The sequence below is a fragment of the Gossypium hirsutum genome, chromosome A13, assembly GCF_007990345.1.
Source record: "Gossypium hirsutum isolate 1008001.06 chromosome A13, Gossypium_hirsutum_v2.1, whole genome shotgun sequence".
Lineage (NCBI taxonomy): Eukaryota > Viridiplantae > Streptophyta > Magnoliopsida > Malvales > Malvaceae > Gossypium > Gossypium hirsutum.
Window position 1 is genome coordinate 104445765 of NC_053436.1, and position 22804 is coordinate 104468568.

The following is a 22804-nucleotide window of genomic DNA, read 5'->3' on the forward strand; positions in this document are numbered from 1 at the left end:
CCCATACAACCCGGACTTAGTATTTGTCTTTACCGAAGGGTACCGTTCACATATTTGACCAACTAACCAATCTATTCATGAATAGATTTTTAGCCAACAAATCCCTTCAACAATCCTTAGAAAACTTCTTCTTGATCCGCAAGATAGTTAAGTTTTTATTGAATATTGCTATTCAATTTTAATTTAAAATAATTTAAAGACAAATAGAAAATACAATTTTATATTTTACTTTAACATTTAACAAGAATAAGTTATTTAATATAATATTAAAATTAAATAACAATGGTTATTTTATAAAAGTAAACTTTTTTATTATAAATCTATTTTAATTTTTCAAGTTTTTAAATTTTTAATTAAATTTATTAATTTTTCATATTATAGGTTAAATTATTGTTAATTATTAAAATAAAATATTTAATTTTTTTTATTAAATTATGTTTTTCAAATCATCAAAATTAATACCAATAAACTAGGAATATGCAGTCTGAGGCCGCAGCTGCTGGTGGTGTTGTGAGCATACGGGCACTTGGTTAGCTGATTTTCTGCGAAATATACACTTGTTCGATCCTTACTGCTGAGGTAAGGGGGGCGCATGATGGGCTTCTGCAGGCGTAGGAGTTGGGGGCTATGTGAGTTACTCTAGTGATGGACTGCAAAGCAACAGTTCAGTTGCTGCAAGAACCGACAGCGGAAAAATCGTGTTTCGCCACTGTCCGAGAGGTTCAACGGTTGTTGCGATGACAATGGGAGGTAAAGATTCAACATGTCTATAGGGAGGGCAACAGGACAGCGGATGCTTTGGCTGCACATGCACTTCATTGCCCAGTTGGTTTCTGTAATTGGATACAACCGTCAGCTAAGATTTTATCTTTTTTACATGGCGACTTGGATGGTATACGGCATTCACGTTTGGATGCTGTGTGAATTGTATTGTTTTTCTCTCTATTATAAATAATAATAATATTGAATTATAACTTTTTTAATATATAATGAAAAAATAAACTGAGAAATTTCACAAGCGTACAACAAACACAAAAAAAAAAAAAAAGAAGAAGCAAAACTCTACAGTAATCGGACTAGCTGATGATACTACCTCATCCTGATGCTTTTTCTTTTCTTATTCGTTCTTCTTTGGGAGCATTGTTTTTCTTCAGCCTTAATGGCTTAAACCCAGAAGCCTCTCTAATTATTTCTTCCACTGGAACTTCAATGCCGAGCTTCCTTTCCTAAAGCTTCTCAATTCCTCTCCATTCTCTCCAAAACCCACTTAAGGTAAGTCCCTCCACGAAACCCCAAATCCCTTTCTTCAAAATTCTCTCCCTCAAACCGTTTTTGTGATCAGCTAAATAATTCTAGAAGAGTAGTCTTTTATTAAGATCACATTTTAATATTTTTATTTCTTTTGTGGGTTGGATGTTTGATTTCTTCTTCAACTTTTATTCAGGGTAGATATGCAAATAAATCAGCTTCCTCTAGACTTCCAGGCCTCGCAACCACCAAAACAGGTTACTTTTTTTTTCCTACTTATCTTTCTTTTTTGTGTAATTCTCAGCCATTTTTGTTAGAGTAAAATAGTGGTGAAAACAAGTTAAAATTAAGTGAATTAAATGTCGGGTTTTAGGCTAGAATTTAGTTACCATTGAAATGGATGGATTGTCAACTGTGGTTTTTCTTTGAATGTTGAATTGTTGCTGATTGATGAAATTCTTTCTTTTTGAATTCATAATAGTGGAAATCTTTGTTCCGATGACAACTTGAATTATGTACCCTTGTTTATGAAATTGAAACTTTCAAACTAGCTTTTAGAATCAAAGGTACAGTAATAATATTCATCAAGCAGTAAGTTACTCTCTTCTTCTCATCATCATCAGCCCATTTTAAATGTATGCTACAAGTTAACAAGCCTTTCCTTTTGGGAGTTTCAATGTAAGCCGTAAGGTTGCCAAGAGAATTTCAGGAAAATGATTAAAGGGTAATATGGGAAAGTGAAAATGAAACCTTTATCCGTAAGGTAGATGAGAATGTGTCCAAGTGATTGACATTTTTGGAACAGATATTTGCATTACCGCTTTGATTTGCAAGAACAACTGAATCAAGCTATGTTACTCAGATTTTGATGTGAGTGTCCAGTTTAGGCATGTGTTCAACATTTGTATTTTATGTTCATTTTGTCTAAGTTCTTCAATGTGTTTGGAGGGTCATATCCCCATAAATACTTCATAAAGATGTTTGGATACAGAACCTGGACACGGGTATGGCCATAAAATTGAAGAGTCAAAGCAACATAGGTGTCAAGAGCGACACAAAACTTGGTAAAAGCCAAAGATTAACACTGTGAACAGATTCTCTTTTTGCTATGTTCAAAATCAAAATACAAAATAGTATATTTGGTTATACGGTTGGTGTTTGTTTTGGTCATTCCCTTGCCAGTGTGTGCTTTTGTAAGCTGATATTGTAAGTTCCTACATGCAGCATCAGCTCCCTGCATCTCAAATAAAGGCATATGTTCTGTCAATGGTGAACATCATCTGATTAGCCCAACAAAGCATTCTAAAGATATTGATTCATGTAGTTTGAATGTAAGTCCTTGTACTTCCAATTGTAATAATGGGTTATTGGGTAGGACCAGATATCGATGATGGTTGGGGATTGTAGAAGCTTGTGTCTACCAAAGTAGGTGATTCTTTTTAAAATTGCATCAATGATTTTTTGCATGCTTCTTCTGGTAGCTGGAATATTAAGGATAAAAAGTATAAGTCATCCATTGTCAGTATATGAATCTGGTAATTTCCAAATTGTTCTCTAAGGAAACTTTTTTTTGTAAAGAGAAATTTCTTTACCCTTGGAAGACATAGTTATTGAAAATTACATATGATTCTGATTTTCCAGTCTCTTTACGTCTATAGTCATTAGCATATTTAATGCAAGGAAAAATTGTTGTGGAAGGTTATCTTATCCAGGGTCTTTAATTTCCTTAAAACACTCTTGTCAAAATACATATTCGGAGATGAGTACGGAGTATGATCCTCAAAATATATAGATAAAAAGTTAGAAAAAATTGAGCATACTCTATTAGATGCATATTTGTGTCCGTACTCACCTCTAATCTAGGTACCATTAATTGAAGGGATGGGTGAATGCATGGTTTAGAAAACAAAAAATAGTGAAGAAATGTTTGTTATCCTCTATGGAGTTTCCTAATTGAAGGGATGGGTGAATGCATGATTTAGAAAACAAAAAATAGTGAAGAAATGTTTGTTCTCCTCTACGGAGTTTCCTTCTGTTCTCATTCCGGTTTCCTTCTATGCATGTCACATGTATATAAGATGGTGGCCTAGAGGCTTACCTGACGAAACTCTTAAAACTATAATTTGTTAGATTGTGGCCAGAGGTTTACCTTACCTGCTCCCCAGTACTAACTTCTAAATAGATAATCACCATGGTTCTTGGCTTCTGAAAGGGAATCAAGCTCACAGGAACTAGTTCGTGGGCTCCTACTACGTTCTTTTTAGGTCAGCTGGCGCTCACCTTGACCCAATCCTCAGTTAATAAAACTTGGGTTTTCAGCTCTCTAGTTCTTTTTTTGGGGTCATTCAAGTTCTCCAGTTCAATGGTTTATTTTAGGTTGAGTAACCATTTTTCCTTTTGGACAATGGTTTAGTCAGATGGGTTGCAGTCACTTTTGGGTTTGGGCTCACAACAATTGATAAATCTTCAATAGAAGGTTTATATTTTATAACTTTTTATGTGTATATACCTAATAATTACATTAATTACAACCCAAATTGTTACATCTTATATCAGAAAATTTTATAATACTTAAAAAATAAATAACCTTAAAGTAAATATTTAATTTTAAGGGTGTTTTAAGTTTTAATTGGCAAACTGATTGTGTATATATCGTTTATAAACGTATAGTTCATCAAATATAAATCAAATAGATAGGATTAAATTATCACCAAAAAATTCGACAAGTCATAATAATTTATCCTTATTTTTGTATGACATGTCAAATCAAAATTAAAAAATAATGCCTAAAACAAAAATTAATAGGAAAACGAAATTGCAATATATTCTAACATTAGACATCAATATTTCAGGAAAAATGAAAATAAAGGAAAGAAACACTTATTGTTGAACCAAATGAGTGAAATATTATCAGAAAAGGGTGATTGCTGTTTCTTATACTTCTTGTATGTTTGGATTTAGCTGGTTTAGATAATTCTTTTAATGGTGGTTGAATATTTACTCTTATCTAGACCTTTGTCTTCATTACCTTTAAGTTAATGAACAATCATACCTTCAGAAACTAGGACTAACTGGTTAAACTAGCAAGGTAAACATTTGCTTGTCATTGCCTTTGAATGAACTTTACACAGTTTTCTGTTGATTCAAATGCTATGGTAGATATTTGAGGTATGTGAAAGTTATATTGATAAAATTCAAAGTATTGATATAATTAAAAATAAGCATTGGTTTCCTAGTATTCATTATATGCATGGAGCAAATGAACATCTATGTATGCATATTCTTAGACCATTGTAATGTCATTACATGCATCAACTTTGTTGTGGACCATCAGCATTTCTCATTGATCATATATTATATCAAACTTTTAATACGATCAATGCATCTCTTGCTATGCATCTGAAGGCACATTGCAATTTGCAACAATGTTGCACTTGCCTACTCTGAGTTGCTGAAGCTCACATGGACTATTCATGAGCCTCCTGCTTTCTGTCCTGAAAAATGGGCGCACTGAATGCAATTACAACACCAGATTGCTTTAATTTATTGACATTCACCATTGCCAAAGTTCCAGACAGCACTCACAGACAAGGGATGCAGGCCCTTCAGGAGTTCAGGTTATGGAGCTCAATACCGCAATTCCGTGGTCGGAGCCAGCGGCAACAACATTTATCCTTAAATCATTATATCAAGAAAACTTCACATAATACCACATTGATATAGTTGGTCCCTGAGTTTTGAGGTTTTCAAAATCATCCTGTACTCAAGAATACTGCTGCAGATTAGTACATTGGTATAGTTAGACTCAAAGCATTGAGGCTTTCAAAATCACTGTGTAACCATCACACAAAATTCTGCAATGGTTATGGTTTGATGCAAAAAGTTTGGGATTTAATCAGCTTTTGTCTCCTGTACTACCTCATTTATGTATTATTCTTCTCCTTTTGAAAGCGGAAACATTTTGAGTTGGAGTTTCTTTCACCCCTTTTGGATGGAAAGAGAGTGGCAACATGCCATAGTTGAGAAGTGGTCCCAAGAGCTTATAAAAGCCCTAGGATTGATGCCCTAAGGCCTTGACAGATATTCTAGATTTATTAATTAGGGTTCAAGCAATCATCTTTTATGGGAAAACAGCCTGAACCAATTGTATATATAGTAAAAAAAAAAAAACAAACAAGCATGCCTGAAGATTTAAATTGCAATTTTCACGATTACTCATGTAATGTGAAGCTACAGTTTCAGTGGTCCCCGTTTCTAGGGTTTAGGGAATCCTTAACCTAGTATATTTTAGCCTGTTTTTGACTATTCTTTTGCTGGAGATCTATGTGGAACATGGCAACAGTGCTTGCCAATGCTAACACAAACATCCAGAAAGGGTATTCATTGTTTCAAGTCCGGATTTACTGAAAATTTTACGTTTGGACTTTGGAAAAGAAATGGGAAAATGTGCTTGGGCTCTTGTTTTCACCAAGACTACTAGAGAAATGATGCCAATAGTGAAGAAATGTGATTTGCACCTTTGTTTCACTTGTTTATTTTTAATTTTTCTCTTGCTTTTTCTTTTATTGGATATCCTTTTTCTTCCTTACAAAGGAGGCCAGGGAATGGATTAGCTGCAGATGGGATCTAAGTTAAGGGTGCCAACTAGGATAAGCCTTTTTTTTCCTTTTCCCCCGTTTTTCTTCTTTTATATTTCCCTCTTTTGGAAGGGATAAGAAGATTAGCAAAACGAAAAAAAGGGATAAGGATTGAAATCTTAGAACCCCCCCCCCCAAAAAAAAAATTAATTAAAGAACTGATATGACTTATCATGTGTTTTGATTTCGGATTGTTAAAGATCAATGGTCCTTGTTCTATACATCTATAGCCACATTCTCCACCTAAAGAGCCTTGTATAGGTTAGTGAAGCATACAGCTGAATACTACTACTATAAATGGTGCCATACACAGTACAATTAATATTCAACTTTATTTTTCAGATGGTGCTTTGATTGCAGACCCTAAACCTAAGTGGAAATCAACTACTGTACATTATGATTTATAATTGTATAACTCAATGATAATTACACAATACTCATGACATGTTCTGAACAAATCATTTGATGCATCATCAAGGAAATATGCAGGAAAAACAGCTTTCTTATTAGAGTGACAATTGTAAGAAAACAGTTAATCTGACAAATTCTGATCTCATTTCTCCAAAATTGTATCTTTAGGTTCTAAAATTACAAAGAGATTAAGATTCTAATTATCAATTCAAAGAAATCTAATTTCTCCCTTTGGTGTATCTAACATGTTTATGCAAAAAATCCACTGACTAATTAATATTCAGCAGTCTTCTCTAAGCACTCAGCTCAAACTTGAGCTGCATCAAACTCAAGTACAGATAAAGCAAAATATCAATAAATTCCATTGAAGTCTCATTTCTAGCTAATATAAAAAGAAACAGACAAAATACGGATCATTCATTTCATAATTAACTTCACAGAAGTTTCCCTTTGCTGCAAAATGTAGGGAACCAGAGAGAGAAGAGAGAAGGAAAGAGTATGTAAAGGAGCATAAATCAAAGAAATTAAGCTACAAATTAACCTTATAGTGTAGTAAGAAAAAGCTAGAGAAGATCGAAATCAATTGATTACAACCTGTCGTCCTTGATCTTGCTCATTCATATCCCACCATTAATTCACCACACACACACACACACACACGCATACATACTATATATGTTTGTTCAGGCCTTTTGTCTCAATTCTCAACTCTAAACTCTTGTGCTTGGAGCTTCAGCCTGTTGATGAGGTGGTTGGTTACTTTTATCTTCTGATGATTCTTCATCTTTGTCTTGAGAGCTTATGCAGGTAGCTTTGTTTTGGGTAGCTTTGTCTCTTTCAACCTCCCTATATTTATGTAAATACCTTACTATAGCATCAGCATAGTTGTCAAACCCTAGAGCACCCAAAGCCCAACAGATGTCATCTCCATTGACAGTCTTACGATTCTCTTTGCGACACTTGTCAGATGCCTCGCCAGTGACAAAGCTTATAAACTCTGTTGCACATTCTTGCAGTGTTTGTTTAGCCTCTTTTGAAACCTTGGCACTTGGTGGCAGGATTTGTTTCATAATCCTGCCCACGTTGGCAATTGGCAGCAATCTCTCTTGTCCATCTACCATGCTTGCAACTCAAAAATCTGATGATGAACTTTATGTTCTCAAGCTTAGACACGTAGCTCTTTCTGATCCGTAGCCTTTCTTATATTATATATAAATGAGGATCTGCACATTTATGTATGTATACATGCATGTGTATATGTACTATGAGCTAGGATGCAACATCATCATTTGATGACATCCTGTTTTCACGATCATCACATTCACTCCATTGTATTCAAATCACTCTTAATCTCCAATATGCGTATATGTATCTTATACATAAAAGGTAATTAAAAGGTCTTGAAACAGCCTCGGGGACTTATCTATTCTAAATATTCTTTTAAAAGTTAAGAGTTCGAGTGGATTTAAGCGCGATCTGAATATTAATTATTAATCAAGTATTTTGAGGATAGGTTAGATAATGAAGAAAAAAAAATCTTCACTTTTTATATTTCAAATCTGCTAAGCGAATGAGATTAAGGATATTCGTTCTTACTTATTTACTTCAGATTTTCTTTTTGTCTATTGAGCAAGTACTAACTCAAGCATCAAAACACTTACCTAATCAAAGATATGAAAATTTTGAACACCCTAGCAAATCCTAATCAATTTTAAACATGAAATACTGTCCCAATATCATGCCATTAAGACCTTCATTCAGGTGGTTTTATCAGATGACATCTCAAGAAACCTTCAAACTTTCACCTTAAGTAGCATCTTAATTAGGTAAAATGAACACAACTTAGGTATAAAACAATGCCAAGTGGAAGCTTTTATGTCAACTTTACTAATTAATGGTCAGTATTATCCTTAATCCAAATCAAGCTAGATTATACAACTAATGCAAAATTCTTAAAGTTCTGAACTATTTAAGCTATCAACATGACCAATCAAAGTTCAAGCAAAAGTGATCAAGTGGGCTTTTTCTACATAGAAAATCTTGATATATCTACAGACCATTTGCAGCAGGTTCTCCAAAAAAAAAACCTCAAACCCTAAAAAGACTTAACTATGGTCCCCCCATTACATTCCCCCCACTATCACCTTAAATGGCTTCAACTCTACCCTCAAAAACTGCAACTTTTTTATCCATTTTGCTCTCCAAATATCTCCATCTTTAGCTTAAAATATTATTTATAGACAATATATTCAAAATAAGCAGAGGATATTTTCGCACGTTTGCATGTTTTAGTATTTATTATACTTTATATCATATAACAGCACACCTAAAAATAATTTGATTCATGCGGATTGAGTATTAATTCATTCTACTTATAATATTGTAAAATCTTAAAAATTGTGGGTTCGGGTAGACTTAAAATTGTAATGTTCTTTTCAAGTAAACATAATTAGTTAAGGGTTGGGAGGGTAAGAATAGATTAGAAAATATATCACCAAAAAAAATTGATTTATAAACTTAGTGTTTGAAACCCTCATATTAGCTCATAAATTATAGATTAAATTCAGATTTTGTCACTATTTGGCTGCAAAGAATTCCTTTTTTTCATAAAATCAGTTTTGTTAGGTTTTGGTCAACTTTAGATAATAACTCTTAGTGTAGAAGTTAACATATGAGGCCATATACACTCCATATTGAGTACTTTTTGGCAGATATTTACATTTAAAAATACTAGTTATCTCATTGTGGGAATTCTTGTGGGGTTCTACATGCATCAATCTTATAGCTGGCTCCACTAACAATTCCCACTAAGCTTGAAAAAGTTCTCTGCAACCATAATATATACTATATATTACGGAATTTTGCAGCAGGTTTTTCATTTGGCTAGTAGTTCACATTATAATTAGTGTCACTTATGCATAATATTGTTCAAGAATAACCAGTCTTAGTCTTTAGAGTTTGATTTTCAGTAGATATCAGTGCTTCCACTACCTCTTAATCTTTCCCACTCAACAAAAGGTCACTTCTATGTTAAGCTTATCCATTTTCTAATGCATTTAAAACAAAACACTGTTAAAGAGGCATGACTAACTAAAATCAGTTCAATTTGCCTCAACAATTTATTGGATTTAGTTAATGGACTGTACTTACTACTTAAAGCTTCGAGAGTAATATTGCAAGCAAGTCTCAGACCGAGATTTAAGTCCAATTGATTCAAGTAGTCACCTAAAAGGATTAATATATCTAAATCCTAAATTGAAAGTATACATCTTTAAATTAAAGACTGTAAAACAGAACAATCAGATTCCATCTTTTTGAAAGCAAGAGACATCCTCATATGCCATATAACACACATTTGACATTAAAAGTTAATCATATATAGTTTAATATATTAATTGAGCTAAAGGATACATTTTCTTATCAAGCTAGTTGCCTGTTACAGCAAAAGATGCTTAGAATAATATAAATGCAAAAGCTGCCCAAACCTTTCACCCAGTCACTTGCATCAAGGGTTTTCAAACTTTATTATTATAATCTAGCTGGGGTTCCATCCATAAGGGATTAAACAAAAGGGCATTAACAGTAGAACCATGGAAAAGGGGGAAAACCCTAGAATGTTGGAACTTTTTTTAGTCTTTAATTGCGGTAATAATAAAATATACAATATTTTTCCTGGTTTCATCTTGTTAATTAGGCCATAACCTAACTTTGGTATGAATTCCTTTCACTGTGTCTGCAATGCACTTAATAATCTAGAATCTGATTTGATTTAATCTAGTTTTGTCTGAAAATGACATGTTTAATTAATATATAAAAGAAGAAGTGTATAATTAACTTTCTAGAGTTAGGGTTTTATAGCCTTGGTTAATAGGATAGCTCAGAACTTGACGCTTTTCTTGTTGTTGAAGAAGGTCAATTTTTGTAGCTTTATTATCTCATTACTCATTGGTTATTTGTGCAGAAACTTTTGTGGAAATTCATGTCACATTGGTTAACCTGTTTTCTTGAAAACACATTAAAGCTTCTTTGTTTTTTTTTGCTAAACCAAAAGGTTACAAAACTAAGAAAGGCAACAGAAAAAACCCAACACACCAAAAGGACTAAAATATACTTAAAAAGACACCTGAAAACTCAAATATATACATTTCAAGGACCTTACAGAAATCACCTAAAACATGGATACACATCACTTAAAAAACACTTCACACTCACTAAAACCAAATGTCAAAACACTTAACATTGTATACATAAAGCTCTTGCAAATTAAACCAGTCAATGCCAATCTCACCTGGTCCGTTGCTTGTAATGGCATAATTCCTTCCATCACAACAGCATGGTTATTAGCTAGCAATCAAAACCAAGAAGGAAACGCATAATCATCAACTCCCGGAGTTAGTAGGAAACCAAATGGTCTCCATCAGTATTCAACTTTTATAGAGTAATTGGCACCAACTCCTATAATCCACCCCTGCAAATCACCATGGATTGAACTTTAACACCCATATCACCACATGGATCAATTCACCACCAAGACACAAAGCTTAATTAGGGGTAATTAAGTACAGTGATTATGTAATATGGTCAGCAAGCTGTTGTAAAGCGATTTGGACATGTATAGAATCAAAAGTACTTCAACAAAATGGATGAGTGTCAAACGGTTTGGTTAGTTCTATGACTTTTGGTCTAGGTTATATACATGAAAAACTTGAAAGGAACGGAATATATATGCCCCAGTTGATGACTTGATATACACATATACATTTACAACTCTGACACCCGAATCTGAATTTTATAGCTTTTCTACCTTTTCCTTTTCTTGAATGAATAGAAGCCATTGAACATAGCATACAATTTATATGGCAAATTAGCTAAGATTGCAATGCTGTTTAACAGATCGAGAGTAACACAATTTTTTTTAGAATGGTCATTTTCTTAATATCACTAACAGTGTATTACATGTATATACATATATTATATATTTGAAGTCCAAACATGAATAAAATCTAATACTCAAGTTCAAGCTTCTTTCACGTTCCACTAGGCTTTCTTTGTTTTGAGAAGATATAAAGATGCCACCAAGGGAGATTTAGCCAGTTTCATCTACTCACCAATGGGCTTCTCACTTAAAAGAGCCCGTAACTTTTGCCACTGAATTACCAAAATTCTAAATACCAAGATGATGCTTTTGAACCGTAAGTCATGGCCCATGGGCCTTATGGCATCTTCTATTTATTTATTTTGGGTTAAAACATATTTCGAATCCGGTACGCTTTGTAGATCTGAATTTGTCTTTTTATTTTTATTTGAAATAGTTAAATTATTTTATTTTTTGAATTTAGAAATGTAAGTTTAATTGTTAATACGGTTAAAATTATTTTATTAAATTTAAATAAACTATAACATCAATTTTTGTTTTGATATGGGTACTAATTATTTTTTTTATTTTAAAATCTATACTATTATTTAAGCTTTTAACTGAGTTGGTGTCATGAATCGACTGGATACCACTCGATTGGATAAATTACATAAATGTCTTTTCGTAATTAAAATAAGTTATATTATTTGATGATATTTTAATCTTTTTCATTTTAACAAAAACTAATAAAATTATACATATAGTGAAATTTGAATGCACACTAATTAAATTAATAAAACCTTAATTTTACCACTCAATCAAAGTTTTGTTTTGATATGTTTTATATGCACGATTTATTATCTTCACTAGTTGTATATTTATTAATAATGTTATTAATTGAGTTGATGTCGACATTAACTCACAATTGATGACAATACCATGATAAATATTTTTAGTGCATTTAGTATTATTTATCTAATCTATTTATGCGTTTAAATTTATTTTTACTCATAATTTAATTTAATTTTTTATTTGAATATTATACATATTTTGTGTGTTATTATGATTAATTAGTTTCAAACTATATGTTTCATTATATATCAACTTTAAAGACACATTTATGTTCTAAATCCATAAGTTTCACATGTATACGTGTAATAAGGTTTTTAGTGTAAATAATTTTTTTTGTCAACAAATGAATTTGCTGAAAATAAAAAGTAAATGGCATACTAACTTTTTTGTTCTTTAATTTAAAAAATAAATTATTTTAGTTATTCATTTAATTTTATATCTATTTTAACCTTTAAATTTCTATTTTTTTGTTAAATTATCTTAATATAAAAGATTTTAATTTTACTTACACGAAATACACATAGGTTACTGCATAAATAACATGTAAATATTTAATATTTTAAAAAAATTAATTAAATGTTGATATATTATGACAATCCACGTTATCAGAGTTAACAATTTTTTTCCTTTCACAAAAATTAAATAAAAAATTAAATATATTCTTCTGTAAGTTGGAGGGAAAAAAATAATTATGCTAAAGTAAAAAGGGAATAGTAACTTGAAGACAAGGCGCAAGTGCCAAACCAAACAAAGCTAACATATCCGAACACCTCTCAATAAAACTACGTTACATTTTTAAACATTTCGTCGCTAAAAAACATTTCTCAAGTCTTAAAACTGGTACGTATATAAATCTCGGGTCAAATTCAAATCTCCGAGACGAACACAGAGGATAGTCAATAAAAAATTGGCGACGATGGCGAGGGCAAGCTCTGGCCTCGCGTACCCGGAACGATTCTATGCGGCGGCTGCTTACGTTGGCTTCGACGGATCTCCCAATTCCAACGACAAGGACATTGGCTCCAGGTTCTCCAATGACGTCGCTTTGATCCTGTACGCCTTATACCAGCAGGTAATTTCACCGTTCTCAATTCCTTCTCTCTTATTTCATTGGATCCCGCCTTCTTCAATACGAAAGCGACTTGTTTTTGCTAATTTCCGGCAATGTGATGTTTATCTTATTTCGGATAAGGATTTCGTGTATTAGGATTGCTTTTGTATATAATATTTTTGGAGCATTTGAAGTGTAATTATTGTAGATCTGGCTTTATACTCTGAATTCAAGACAATTCGGATGTTGATCTACCGAATAATTGAATGAATATTTATGTAGTACTTGAATATGAAGCTCGTGTTTTGTTAGGTTACTAATTTTCCGAATTGCTATGTGATTACAGGCTACTGTAGGCCCTTGTAATGTTCCAAAACCGAGTTTGTGGAATCCTGTCGAACAAGGCAAATGGAAAAGGTCTGCATGCTCATTTACTTCTATTTATAATTTTACATTTGTAGTCTTGTTGTTGTTGTGTTGTAACGGTCATTTTAATTTTGTTATGGTTTTTCCTAGGGTGATACTTTTTTGATCCATTTACTCAAAGTGGTGCTGATGATAGCAATGTTTATTCAGAGAGATGTGAATGGATAGTCACTTATATGTGGGATGGATTTTTTTTGGTTGTTTCAACATTTGGTGGCATTGTGGCATGGTGCATAGTTTTTATTGCCTGCTTCTACTGGAAAAAGCATGGAGATGTACTTCTGTGTTATTTATATTTATCAGATCTAGATTGTTCCAATTTTCTCTCTGCCATATGCTTGTTTTTTATGTTTGTTTATTATGTAACTCGAGAATTAGAAGCAATTTATTATATGTCAGATGGATGTTGTCCATGATTTTTTTTCCTTCTTTCTTTTTGATAATCGTTCTTCTGGTAAAGCTTTTTTTTATTTATACAGCTGGAAGCAGCTTGGAAATATGGTGTCTGCAGAAGCTATGCGTCTCTTTGTGAAAATTTTGGAGGTACAGGCCATAACTTTTTTGATATTTTGCGTTTATATGAATCATTTTAGTTTGACATAATTGTTTTCTATTTTGTTCCTTATTCTTTGACTCATTGTTCAGGAAGAAGAACCAGGATGGTATTCACGGGCATCTAACTCTGTTTTGGAGCCTGTTACAGATGTACAAATGAATGTGAGTAATCTGTTATTTTCTCAGTTTTGGGTTTCTGATTTTAACATTTCCCATTGTCTCTTATTTTCACAATTTAGGTTGGGCATGTACCTCTGTTACAGGTCTTGTTCTCAACTTTTAGAGAAGTCTGAGTTTGCATAATTGCTCTGTTCAGTCAGTAGTTAAAATTTGAATGAGAGAAGCGAAGTTGCTTATTGGGAGGTGCTTTTAGTTGGGGCCTGTGGTTCTCTTTACTTACTTTTTGGGGCCTGTGGTTCTCTTTACTTACTTTCACATTCTCAACTTGTATGCATGTTCACAGCATAATGCGATTGTTGAGCCTATCATCGAAAACCGGAATTCTTTTGCTGAGAGAAAGACCATTTCTGCTGAAAATGGAGGCCTGATAGAAACTCAGGATATAGATGTTGTATCAGAAGGCCTTGGCTCAGTTGTTGTATATGATCAGTGGACTTCACCTCCAATAACTGGTCAATGTCCCAAAGGCCGATATGAGGTATTGACACCTCTATCATTTAGAAACAAGTCCTTCTTCTTCTTCTTGCCGTCTTCCTCATCTAAAGAATGTTTACTCTTACTTGTCAGCATGCAGCAGCAGTTGTCGAGGACAAGATGTATATATATGGTGGAAACCACAATGGTCGTTACCTTAGTGATCTTCATGTAATTTATTTACCTTAACATGCAATACACATGTATTTTTGTAACATCCTATTTTTTCTAGTACAATTCAGTTTACTGTATAGTTTTGGTATTGGAATGAAGTATTACCAAATTATAATTCTCACTTTCCAGGCCATTGCTTGAAAATTCTAATTTAATATGTAGTCTTGCTAAGCTTTAATTTATTGTTTGTAGACTATAACTACACATGACAGTTTTCACCATAATGAAAAGTTTGATGCAGGTTTTAGATTTGAGAAGTTGTACTTGGTCAAAGGTTGAAGCTAAGGTTGAATCTAAGTCTGTGGAAAGGCCATCTCCTGTAAATATAACCCCATCTGCTGGTCATTCATTGGTTAGTAGAGAACTGAGTTTCTTTATATTTTCCTTTGGTTTCTTAAAAGCAATGTTCTCTAAGTAAATATGCACATTTCTTTGGAATTTGGCTAAAAATTCTTGTATTCATGCTTAATTCTCTGTCCCTTCTAGTGTTTCCCCTAGGCACCTTGGGAGAATCAGTTTCTTTAATTTCTGGTCATATAGAACCGACCAACTTCTTTCTTTTTCATTTTTTCATTTTTTCCTTTTACCTTTTATTTCTCAAAAGCAAAATTTTCTAATGGAAAAACTTACATTTCTTTAGAATCTGTTCGCTAAAAGTTCTTGTATTAATGCTAATTGTCTTTCTGCAGTCATATCATTTGACTCTCTCCCCTCTCCTATTTTTTCCCCATAGATACCTTGGGAGAACAAGCTTCTTTCAATTGCTGGCCATACAAAGGATCCTTCTGAAACCTTCCAGGGTACTTGTTTTATCCCCTTATTAACAAATTAAAAAATTTGAGGACTATTTTTCTTCTCCGTATTTCAATTATTATCTTATTCTGTACTGTATTCTTATGGCAGTGAAGGCATTTGATCTACAAATTGGCACATGGTCAATGTTGAATACTTATGGAAAACCACCGGTATTCATATTTTCTTCATGTTAACTCTCTTTCTGCTGTACCAACTTGAAAATTATAGCACTATATTTAGAAATTTTAGCAGGTTCGTGATTGTTGTACTATGCACAAATAATTAGACCAGCCTTTGGTTTTTCTTAATGACTTTGAGATAGTGATCACTGGTAGAATTAACCTTTCTTTGTTAATTGAATATGGTATTTAAGAAACTTAAAACTAGATTATTGTATGTTGATTTCTGGCTATACTTAGCTGAAAGTTTATTAGCATATAGGTATGCTTGAACATAGGCTGAAGTTAAACCTTGGCAAATAAAAAATGTATTGAATATGTGTGCTTATACGTTCTTGTGCCCCTTTATTTTCCTCATGGTGGATTCTTTTATTTTATTTTTTTCTGAAAATTTCATTTCGAACTGTTAACACTTCCTTTCCTAATTTGAGTGCCTTACAGGTCTCTCGTGGAGGTCAGTCTGTGACCCTTGTTGGAACAACCTTAGTGATATTTGGCGGACAGGACGCAAAGCAAACACTCTTGAATGATTTACATATACTTGACCTAGAAACCTTGACCTGGGATGAAATTGATGCTGTGTAAGATTACTTTTGGCAATCTGATTAATGGATTTCTGAATTCTTTTGTTAAATATGTGCTACTGGTACTTCTATAGCCTTTAACATGGAAAATGTAAATGAATTTTCACTTGCCAGCTTCCACTTATCAAGGGCTGACTTGAACATGGGTCTGGCTGCATAGTGCAAGCAGCCTGGTCCATTGTTGGTTTTGACCTAATTAAGGTTCAGTTATCATGACAGCTAAGAATCTGACGTTTGAATTTCAATCCGGTTCCTAAGACTAGCTTGCGACCGAAATTGAATTCATAATTAGGTCTGCTTCGTTATGGTAAAGAACTTAATATTTAAATTTCCAAAACTGTTATATAAAACTGATACTGAGGTTGTGGTCCAAGATTACTTCACATGCTTAAATTCTTCTTTTGCTTTTGGTGTATTGACATTTTGACATGCATCATACTTGAATTCAAATTCTACTTTCTAGTACTATATCTGAGCTTCATTTCTACAACATTAAAATAGAATCTAACCTGTTTACCAAGGTACATTTTATGTAACAGCATGATATAATCCTTTTTTTGCACTTCTATTTTGAGCAATCCCTTGAACCCAATTAGTTTATAGATTTGAAGTGTCATTTGAATTTTATATTCCTTGGTAACTCTTAATATTTGTTTATTCTCATTGTCATGCAGGGGGGTGCCTCCCTCACCGCGGTCTGGTCATGCTGCTGCAGTGCATGCAGAGCGTTACCTTCTTATTTTTGGTGGGGGTTCACATGCTACTTGCTTCAATGATTTGCATGTCCTTGACTTGCAAACTGTAAGATGATTACTCTTTTGTGTTTTTGCATGGCCTTTTGAGGAATTAGTATATGTATCTTTATGTACTTGGATTTGTAGATGGAATGGTCAAGACCCACGCAGCAAGGTGAGATACCAGTTCCTAGGGCTGGTCATGCAGGTGTGACTGTTGGGGAGAACTGGTTTATTGTTGGAGGTGGAGACAATAAAAGTGGTAAATGTCTCACTCCAAAATCTAATAGAAGATCGCTATTGCAGATTGTTCCTTGGATGACTTTCCCATTCCATGCTTAGTTTTAGTATTATTATAGTTATACCATCAAGTGTCTCCATTTCATATGAAGATAAGAAAGGGCTTTGGTAGGATATTTTGATTGCGTGAAAATGTTTACTTTTTTATTACTGCCCCCTAGTCTTCATTGCTTGTCCTATTCTTGTCTTCCAGGGGCATCAGAAACTGTTGTCCTTAACATGTCAACCCTCGCTTGGTCAGTCGTGACATCAGTTGAAGGGCGCGTTCCTCTTGCTAGTGAGGTATTTTACATTTTACAAATGCTTGTTACCTGTAAAATGTTTACAGGTGGGATGTGGAAAATCTTTGTTTGGATTACTGCAACTTATGTATATTGGTTTAACTGTAACTGCTAAATGTGGATCAATAAGGAATGGTAGAGATGATGCATGGACTCTCTACATTTGATTTCGTGCTTCTCTGTAATTACTATGACGATTTTACTGGATTTCTTTAGTAACATGTTCATCATTTTCATTCTCATCAATTAATATCATTGGCGTTTAGACTTAAGAAACAATTATTCCATGAAAATGATTGGAACTTTGGAAGCTGTGCTTCTGCAAGAGTAATGTAATATTTTAATAGGTCATGAGTAGAGTTTCTTTCTCAGTTGTATGTAATGCACGTGTTAACATTGAATGGTATATATAGTTGTGTTATGTTGGTCTTTATATAGGAGATAACTCAGTGTCAGTGATCTAAGATGCAAAGTTTCTATTTAATTGTCTATTATTGTAGGGTTTAAGTCTGGTTGTGGGCTCTCTTAATGGGGAAGATATACTTATATCTTTTGGTGGATATAATGGACACTACAACAGTGAGGTATAGGTGGTTTTGACCTCTTTGTATATGACTTTGTCTTTTTGTTACTATATAATCATTTATGGTTCCCCATCAGGTTAATGTTCTTAAGCCTAGTCACAAGTCAACCTTGCAATCAAAGATAATGGAGGGTCCTGTTCCTGACAGTGTCTCTGCTGTGCATAATGCTACAAATCCTACCAGAGATTTAGAATCCGAGTTTGAAGTTGGTCAAGAAGGAAAGATACGAGAAACTGCTATAGATAATTTTGAGCCCATGGTATGTGAGTATTTTGAGAGACAATATCACCATTTTACCTTTATTTGAAACCTGCTGGTTGAAATCTTCTGATACAAAAAACCATTCTAGCTCCATTTATGTGTTGCTGCCTCTGTTGCAAACATATGATTTTGTGGTTCTAGTTTACATCATAACATTCATACACAAGATCAAAAGTTTTATAACAGTAAAACCAGTCCATACAGTACTGAAGTTTTAAGGAGTTCAGAATGTCTTATTTAATTTATCATCAATTCTATTTCTTTCACTTAAATTTAGAGTACACGCAGAAATCCAAAGGTGGGGAGACTAGTGAGCACATTCTAGCAATGCTCAAGGCGGAGAAGGAAGAACTAGAATCATCACTCAATAATGAGAAATTGCTGTCTCTCCAGCTAAAGCAAGAACTAGCAGATGCCGAGGCTCGAAACACAGACCTATACAAGGTAGTTTTTTATCTGTATAATAGCAGGTCATGTAGTTCTTCATTGTTCCAGTTGCGTAAGTTCGGAAAACACTGGTGTTTATTAGCTTAAACATTTTTCTCACCAAGTTTCATTTACATCTTAGGAGCTCCAATCTGTACGTGGTCAACTTGCGTCCGAGCAGTCAAGATGTTTCAAATTAGAGGTATTTTTGAATCAAGAGACCCATGATATGGCATATTATGTACTTGATCTGTTTTCTCCATATTGAATGGGCATCCAAACTATGATTTCCTTTAATACTACTGTTACCTCACACTTTACAACAAGAATTTAAAATCAGGCTCACAAATACGGAGCATGCCAAATGAATTTGAAATATTTCTCAACTTTGCTATTTGTATGAAATTTACTTGGAAAATGGGGTTATTATGGTTTGCTTTGCGACCTTTATTGCTGACCATTTTAGCTACCATACTAATTAAAATTTGGTTCATACGAGGACTCATACACCTCCAAAGTACAGAACTCTATTTGTTGAAGGGAAAAAAACCTCTAATTGTCTTTTTATACTCTTGAATCAACAGGTTGATGTAGCAGAACTACGACAGAAGCAACAGACAATGGAAACACTACAAAGGGAACTTGAACTCTTGCAGCGACAAAAAGCCACATCTGAACAAGTTGCCATAAATGCAAAGCAGCGGCAGGGCTCCGGTGGCGTATGGGGTTGGCTTGCAGGAAGAACTCCACAAAATGCTGATGATGCTTGAAAACCTAATTAAATAGTGCTTGCAGGGAAGTCATACCCGGTGCAATGTTCTATTCACTTGATCAAGAGCTCAAACCATGGATACAGCCTCTTCTTGCAAAGCCGGGGGGAGGTTGCGGACATTAGGACCTTCTGCAAATCCTTGTTTTAGTAGGAACCTAACGCATTGGGCACTCTCTTTTTGTCAAAATTTTGGGTAAAATATACATATATTTCCTGTTCTACTTAAACCAGTTCTTTCTATGATCAGAATAATAAATCTAGTTAACTCAAATGAATGCCTTCGAGAATTTTGGTTGAATACATACCTAAGGAAAATTGTTTCAGTTTTATTTAGTTACATATGGCTCTGGACGCAAGGTATACGTAACCTGATGCGTGAAAATATAGGTTTCAAACCGTTTACCATTAAAGTTTTTTAAAATGGTTTTGTATGTATTACTTTGGTAACCCTTTATTAGAAGGCAATGTTGTTTCACGAACATTTTAGCTTCTCGGAATTCATGACAGACTTAATTTTAAGGCAGTGTTCAAATTTGGCCTTTTTCCCAACAAAAATAGTTTAGGACAGCCCTCATCTTCAACCGACGTTTTGAACCTTTGACATTTCCTCCGAATACAAGATTTAATGCAAAATTAATAAGCCAACAAAAAGATAATATATTAGGTTCAATGCAAGCAAATTAGGTACGAAACATCATCAGATCAAATTCAACATAATCCATTTTAAAAAAACCAAGATAGAACTTAAAGGTCACTGATTTAAAAAAAAAACACATTTTCCCTCCAAAATTCAGAGACCAAGCAAGTAGTAAAAAGCAATCCAACTCCCACTACTGCTGTCGGACTTCAGCTTTCTTCTTCTGCCAAAGCCTGTCAAGTGCACTGTCAGCATCACCCTACAAACATGAACAAATCAATCAGCACTTGACTTATGACACAACTCAACATCCTCACAGACCTAAAGTTTGTCTATAAACAATCACCTAGAAACACCAAAAATGCCCGAATTCTGATCTAACACGATTACAAGGATATAATATTTCAAATATATCGAAGAATTTCCAAGTTCCGCATATACCACAGAAATATGATCCAACACTTAAACAGCACGAAAATAATAATTAAGACCTACAACCCAATATAACCAATTTGGTAATAGAGATCCAACACGGACCTGGGCACGGACAAAACCACAAAGAGCAAAAGTGGAGAAAGTTCCAGTGTATCTGCCAAGCTCATCCAAATGCCCAACATTAATCTGAACAGAAGCATGATCCTTCGAGGTGATCAGCCTATTAGTGGCCGAACTGCAACAACAAACAAACATACACACCACATATAAGCTTCCGACATAAACAACGTGGTGAAAGGGAAAGAAACTAACATTATGAAACATAGGCCAAGTAAAATTAAATACCATTTTCTGGGGATGTAAAGATCCATGTTTTGACCCTCTTCGTTCTGCATCTTGGCGAATTGCTTAACCCAACACAAACACGAAGCTCAAATCACCTAATACAATACCAGATTCATTAATTTTTAAAAAAAAAAGCTAACCCGAATTCAACTTCAATACTCTGTAGATCACATTCTAATTCGAATACCATGAATAATGAAACAATATTTTGGAGAAAACCCAAATCCAAATTTAACTATTGCTATTTAAGAAAACATTAACAGTTACGTTAATATTAAGAAATAAGAGTAAAACGAATGCTTATTAGAAAATCCAAATAACATAAACTTTAGATAAACTTAAAGCTACGAAACATGAATATGGAATCCAGATAGAGAGAGTAGCGTACAAGATGAGAAAGAGAGGCTGCTGCTGCAAATGAGATTTATGGCTCTCGTTTGCTGAATTTATATGCGAAGAAGAAGAAAAAAAACCCTAATTTCCTTCCAGATTGACCAGGGCAAAAATGCCCACCTGTGACGTGGTTTACTCCCAATCTGAGCCCGTTTTGTTCTTGAAATATGGCTCAGTCCATTGAGCCCAGCTGAAGCCCACAGTTTAAAAGCATAAAAGTCAAAACCCTTGTCATATTCATTTTTATAATTAAAATCTAAATTTCAAATATTAGCTTCCAAAAAAAGAAAAAAAAAACCTTGGTTTGGATCTTGACTAAGGGCCAGTTCTGCATTGTTTTTCAAAAGCACTTCTAGCTCTAAAAGTATTTCTGGAAGAAAAGCTGTGTAGAACAAGCTGCTTTTGACTGCAATTTTTAACTTTTCAGAAGTGCTTTTGAAAAGTACTTCTGAAAATGGAAAGTTAAAATTTTTAGTTTTTTCTCTCCCAAAAGCACTTTTAATGCTTAATTACATTTTCACCCCTCCAATAACATAGTACTTTCTCTTTTTTTCTTGGTACTTAATTACAAATGTGTTAAAATCATTAATTAAAAATAAAAAAATATTTTTTAAAATACTAATTACAAATATTCAATAGTTATATATAAATATTTAAAATATAGTTTATATATTCTACTTAAATTTTTTAAATAATTAATATTTATTGCTTAAAAATATTTTGAAATTTACATTTTATATATTAAAATATTAACAAGAAGTTATAATAATTTTTTTATATTCTTACTAAAATATAATAATATTAATTAATTTAAATATTATTTAAATACATATTTGTTACTTGATAATAACATGTCTAAAATAGACATTTTATTTCTCAAAAGCACTTTTTGACACTTTTGACAGCAATGCTAAACAGTCAAATTTTAAACCAAACTTTTCAAAAGCACTGTAATAGCCTAAATTTTCAGTGGTGTCGAAACAGTGATTCAATATCACTAAATCCGACAAATGAGTAGAAAAATATTAATAATTTAGTGAATATAAGTTAAATGTGAAGTTAGGAAAATTTTTGAAATAGCGAATAGTGTACTCGAAATAAATATTAAAAAAAATTAGAATCGAAAATGAGGTATCGAGAGTTTGAAATTTTTAAAACGAGCCATAAATATTTTTATAAATATTTATGGAGTGTTAATAAGTTAGTATTAAAGTT

The 22804-nt window shown here is 33.3% G+C and overlaps 3 protein-coding genes and 1 long non-coding RNA gene across 4 annotated transcripts; 2 read left to right on the forward strand and 2 right to left on the reverse strand.

The window, feature by feature from the left end:
• Positions 1 to 1030: 1030 nt before the first annotated feature.
• Positions 1031 to 5146, forward strand: LOC107893280 (uncharacterized). The gene is made up of 3 exons (XR_001682783.2): positions 1031 to 1272; positions 1445 to 1505; positions 4654 to 5146. It is a non-coding gene; the product is annotated as an uncharacterized lncRNA (long non-coding RNA).
• Positions 5147 to 6799: 1653 nt separating this feature from the next.
• Positions 6800 to 7566, reverse strand: LOC107894793 (nuclear transcription factor Y subunit B-4). Its single transcript, XM_016820007.2, has one exon. It carries the CDS (start codon positions 7415 to 7417, stop codon positions 7007 to 7009), a length of 411 nt encoding a protein of 136 aa, XP_016675496.1. The 5' UTR covers positions 7418 to 7566; the 3' UTR covers positions 6800 to 7006.
• Positions 7567 to 12753: 5187 nt separating this feature from the next.
• On the forward strand, positions 12754 to 20077 carry LOC107893281 (acyl-CoA-binding domain-containing protein 4). Its single transcript, XM_016818222.2, has 18 exons — positions 12754 to 13075; positions 13401 to 13471; positions 13960 to 14023; positions 14126 to 14197; positions 14499 to 14693; positions 14783 to 14860; positions 15105 to 15215; positions 15597 to 15663; positions 15767 to 15828; positions 16279 to 16418; positions 17096 to 17222; positions 17303 to 17417; positions 17649 to 17737; positions 18237 to 18320; positions 18397 to 18579; positions 18870 to 19025; positions 19150 to 19209; positions 19592 to 20077. The coding sequence occupies exons 1-18, from the start codon at positions 12920 to 12922 to the stop codon at positions 19775 to 19777; spliced, it is 2016 nt and encodes a 671-aa protein (XP_016673711.2). The 5' UTR covers positions 12754 to 12919; the 3' UTR covers positions 19778 to 20077.
• A 339-nt stretch (positions 20078 to 20416) lies between these two features.
• LOC107893282 (40S ribosomal protein S21) lies at positions 20417 to 21763 on the reverse strand. The gene is made up of 4 exons (XM_016818223.2): positions 21585 to 21763; positions 21197 to 21291; positions 20954 to 21086; positions 20417 to 20675 (listed from the first exon to the last, which is right to left on the reverse strand). Exons 2-4 carry the CDS (start codon positions 21244 to 21246, stop codon positions 20610 to 20612), a joined length of 249 nt encoding a protein of 82 aa, XP_016673712.1. The 5' UTR covers positions 21247 to 21291; positions 21585 to 21763; the 3' UTR covers positions 20417 to 20609.
• Between the last annotated feature and the right edge of the window lie 1041 nt (positions 21764 to 22804).

Coding starts and splice junctions, on each gene's coding strand:
- LOC107894793 (XM_016820007.2), bottom strand. CDS start 7,417: ATGGTAGATGGACAAGAGAGATTGCTGCCAATTGCCAACGTGGGCAGG.
- LOC107893281 (XM_016818222.2), top strand. CDS start 12,920: ATGGCGAGGGCAAGCTCTGGCCTCGCGTACCCGGAACGATTCTATGCG. Junction 15,216..15,596: donor CATCTGCTGGTCATTCATTG/GTTAGTAGAGAA, acceptor TTTTCCCCATAG/ATACCTTGGGAGAACAAGCT. Junction 16,419..17,095: donor TGGGATGAAATTGATGCTGT/GTAAGATTACTT, acceptor ATTGTCATGCAG/GGGGGTGCCTCCCTCACCGC.
- LOC107893282 (XM_016818223.2), bottom strand. CDS start 21,246: ATGCAGAACGAAGAGGGTCAAAACATGGATCTTTACATCCCCAGAAAA. Junction 21,087..21,196: donor CTTTACATCCCCAGAAAATG/GTATTTAATTTT, acceptor TTGTTGTTGCAG/TTCGGCCACTAATAGGCTGA. Junction 20,676..20,953: donor GTGGTTTTGTCCGTGCCCAG/GTCCGTGTTGGA, acceptor TCATGTTTGTAG/GGTGATGCTGACAGTGCACT.